At 38.3% G+C, this 4202-nt stretch overlaps 1 protein-coding gene across 2 annotated transcripts in view; it reads right to left on the bottom strand.

Moving 5' to 3' along the window:
* Window positions 1–695: 695 nt before the first annotated feature.
* Window positions 696–4202, bottom strand: part of TOX3 (TOX high mobility group box family member 3) — a 74807-nt gene continuing 71300 nt past the window's right edge. For both annotated transcript variants that reach the window (XM_008638789.2, XM_008638790.2), the window contains exon 7: window positions 696–3494. In XM_008638789.2, the coding sequence (XP_008637011.1) occupies window positions 2757–3494 (738 nt within the window). In that variant the 3' untranslated portion in view covers window positions 696–2756. The remainder of the gene's footprint in view (window positions 3495–4202) is intronic.

The following is a 4202-nucleotide window of genomic DNA, read 5'->3' as shown; positions in this document are numbered from 1 at the left end:
AAGATTCAAATTTTGATATTGAAAATGTACAGTCCTGCTTGATGATTAATTTTCTTTTTTTTTTTTTAGCTGCAGTAATTAAAACTATTTTTCCTGGAATTGAACATCAGTAGTTCAGCAGCTCTTAATCAAATGCGATAAAACCCAGGATTTATGAAACCATTTAATGAGTGTAATAACACCTGCTTCTCGCTGCAAATAGTTGAAAACAGACTTCAGTTGTAATTAACTCTTATCACTAGTGACATTTTTCCAACGATACTTCATAGGTCTTCAAAATGACAATTATAGAACTAATACACAATTACTGTCACATGCAGTTTAGCAATTATTTCTGAAGACATTTGTCTAAAGGTTTCAAAAATGACTATAAAATGGTTCCCTTTGTTATGTAACGTTGGTTAAAACTGACACACACAAAATCTCTCCCAACCAGCCTCTGTCGTGCCATTTCTAATGCAGACAGGCTTCCTTGCACTTGGAATAAACACCCTCCATCCCAGGCATTATTAGATATCATGCTAAAGCTATTAGGAGCATGGGTAGCTGTCAACTAACACCCATTATGAAAAGCTTCGATTTATACATGATTTTTTCTGCTCCAAGAAATCTATAAATTTATAATTAGAATCTCTTGCTGTTCAATATTTGTACATAATAAACAGAGTACCTGAGGATGATGAAATATTGAAAGCTGAATTCATTATGAATAAACTCACATGGTATAGTACCTCTTCCCTCAAGTCTGGCTGCAACTTTTTGGGGATCTCTATTCCATTATTTTTGGGTTGTGGTCTGAGCATGGTAGCCATGCCTCAAACAGGATTAGGATTCTGCTCAGGCTTGACACTTGCTGTTTTTAATTTTCATTTTATCATAAGCAGTTTAAGATTGTTGCCAGTGGTAATTTGCAATTTTTATCAAGACCTCTTCATTATAGCTTCTGACAGGACAGATGCTGTAATTAATCATGCCAGACAACTGGGGATAGTGGTCAGACTGCACTCGCAGCACAGATATTGCAGGCAGAGAATGGAAACAGGAAAATAAAGGCTCTCTCCTTTCTATTCAGAGCAAAAATATATGAACAGCACTAATAACCTGACAACACATTGGATGTTAATGTTTCATACGAAAGACCTGCCCTCTCCATCCCTCCCACTCCATCATGTTCTACTTTTATGAGAAAAGTCAGACAACTCAGGATCAGCCCAAGTCAAGAGCTGGAGGCTTACAGAGGGAAGCCCATGGCAGAAGCTGCATTTACATCTGAAACTCTCAGATACAACAAAGCCCAAAATTTGTGCTGATTTGCATTTCTGGACATTACTGCTGAGAGACAGGTTCACTACCCTGTTCCTGCAGATCAATCAACACAGGGCACCATGATGTCTTGTGACTCCACCACTTGCTTTCTCTCTCTGAAGTCCCAGACACCTCAGAGAAGTTGCCCATCACTCTTCAGCAGAGCACCTTGGAGGGTGCAAGAGCCAAGTGCTTGCTCTGTCCCATTGGTACCTGTTCACCCAGAATGTTTGATAAAAATCCAAAGGAGTTTAAAAAAAGTCCAAGAAAACATTTGCAGAAGGAAACATTTCTGGTTTCTCTGTCAAAGACTTACAGCTCATCAGTTTTACTGAAATGTGTTTATTCTATAGCAAGATAAAAGCATTTATTTTAGATAAGCAAAATACAAACAACTTAATTGCTGCTATCATAACTCATAAAAAAGTATAAAACAGCATAAAAACACAATAAGCAATGTAGCAATTAATAATTCATGTTACCAGTGTTTACATTAAAGCCTCATTTATGAAAACTTTACAACACATGATATGAAAACTTACAACTTTTAAAGAAAATATTTACATTGATTATTCAGTTGTGGAGTTTCATTTAAATATTCTACTGGTTTTACAGCGTATTAATAACTTGTATTTTTCATCTTAGCTTTCTGTAATAACAGTTTTATTTAAGTGCATTTCCCTTTTAAAAATACAGTGTATTAAATCTGAAACTCATCACTTCGACACAGAATATAATATTCACATTTGTTCTGTAATTGGAATTAACATAAGAGGGTAAATGTCAATATATATTTTCTTACGAACTATGGCAGGTTTATTTGGAGAAATGAAGTGAAAGGTTGGGTCAAACATTTAAGTCCAGTTACTTGCATTTGTTTTTCTGAAGACATTTAGGAGAGAAAAAAAAAATAAGAGCTTTGGCAAAAATCTGTGATTTACTCTATTTTTTCATGACAAAAAATGCCATCAACTAACTCATGTCATACAAGTATGATTGTATGAAATCCAATCATAATTTTACAGGTAGTTACAACTGTGCTTTAAGGGCTTCATGAGTTCATACTGCCTTGAAGTGCATTATTCACTTTTAGAGAAAGAAGGATTATAGTATATAACTCTGGAAGGCCATTTTGCAGTCATAAGGTCCAGGTATTTATTAGGCCAGTTGATTCACATATTGTAGGTAAAGCTTAAATAAATTAAAAAGGCATCACATGAAAAAGAGAACAGCATTTTTTCTTTTAAACGAAATGATTTATAGTCAGCTAAAAGATGATACACAGCTACATTGTAGTTCTTTATTGCCTATCTAATAGACACTTTAGAGGATCATTTGATCTGTTATGCATCCCTGCATAACTACCATCAACAATTTACAGTTTTCAGCCAAATATGGTTTACCCCTACCCCCTCCATCAACACAAAGCCATGTCGCAAGATCATTTATCTTCAGAAAATACTGACCTGTGATAATACTTGAGTCTGTGTCTGAGACTGTATTTGTGACTGGTGCTGCTGAGGTGCTGGCTGAGGGCTCCCAATGGCAGGGATGGGAGAAGTGATCTGCGGGGCTCCCGGAGAGTGCTGCTGAGGAGAAGGCTGTGACTGGTGTTGCATATGCTGCATTTGCTGCTGCTGCATTTGCTGAAGCTGTATGTGCTGCAGTTGCTGTTGCATTTGCTGTTGATTAATCTGCTGCTGAAGATGCTGCTGCTGCTGCAAATGTTGCTGCATGTGGTGCTGAAAATGCTGCTGCTGCATTTGCTGTTGTATTTGCTGATGCATTTGATGCTGATGTAGTTGCTGCTGTTGCATCTGCTGCATCTGTTGCTGCTGGAGCTGCTGTATCTGGTGCTGCTGGCTTTGCATCGAGGGACTCACTTGAGACGAAGACGGCGTTGCCACCATGTTTGTGCCCATAGAGCTTATCAATGGAGCTGCAATGTTTGTCGGCATGTTCGGTGCAATGGTAACAGAAGCTACAATCTGGTTCATTGGCAGTCTCATGGTCAAGGGTTTTGGAGCAATTGCTCTGGAAAGGGGCTGCTGAAGAGTTTGGGGAGACGCTGAAACCGCCGCGTGTTGAGAAAGAGAACTATTCAGAATAAGGGAGGAAGACAAATTTGTGGAAGCCAGCGTTTGCTGAACAGAACGAATTGTCTGGGCCTCAGCAGATTCTGCAGCAGCCTGTGTTTGGAAAAGAAATTAATTGTCTTTTCAACAGAAAAAGCATTGCTACTGTTTACATGGAAATAAAAGTAACAGCTATCAGAAACCTTTGTCATCTTTTGTTTTCTATCAGAAAAGATCAATCTGCAGCCTGAAAACAGTCACTGATCCACCAATACATGTATCACCTCTTTATCTGCCTCCCTATATGGTACCTCCAGGTCTTACTTGGACAAAAGCTAACTTGTGCTCTTGATCAACACCAGAAAGTCACAGAAGTCACATGCATTTTGTCGCTAAAAGAGCTAGAACAGGCCCAACATATTTGCATGTTTTTTAAAAAAACCTGTTCTTTGGGAGTGAGCAGCACACACACTCCCCTCCCCATGAGTTATCAACCAACGAGCAGTTAACTGGCACACTTTAGACATTTACCTTAGAATGTAACAAACTGCTGCACAAGTGTCCATCCCATCCCTACTCTCAGCAACCATCTCATGTGAAAAATCTACAGCAAAGATGACTTATTTAGAGGAGATGAGGTACAGTGACTTTGAGTTATTTCCACCTGCAATCTACTCAGAAGTTACTTGGCAGTCCAGGTCCCATGGATTTGGTGAAAAAAATATGATTTCTAATGGTTTTGAAAAGGGAACTTAAGATTCACAAAATAATATCCCTCAAAGGTATTTAGAATTACTGCTGCTCTTGAACTTAGCATTGCGA

This window comes from Corvus brachyrhynchos, unplaced genomic scaffold (genome assembly GCF_000691975.1).
Source record: "Corvus brachyrhynchos isolate BGI_N302 unplaced genomic scaffold, ASM69197v1 scaffold26, whole genome shotgun sequence".
NCBI lineage: Eukaryota > Metazoa > Chordata > Aves > Passeriformes > Corvidae > Corvus > Corvus brachyrhynchos.
Note: the sequence above shows the minus strand (reverse complement) of the source record. Positions and strands in the feature narration are given on the sequence as shown.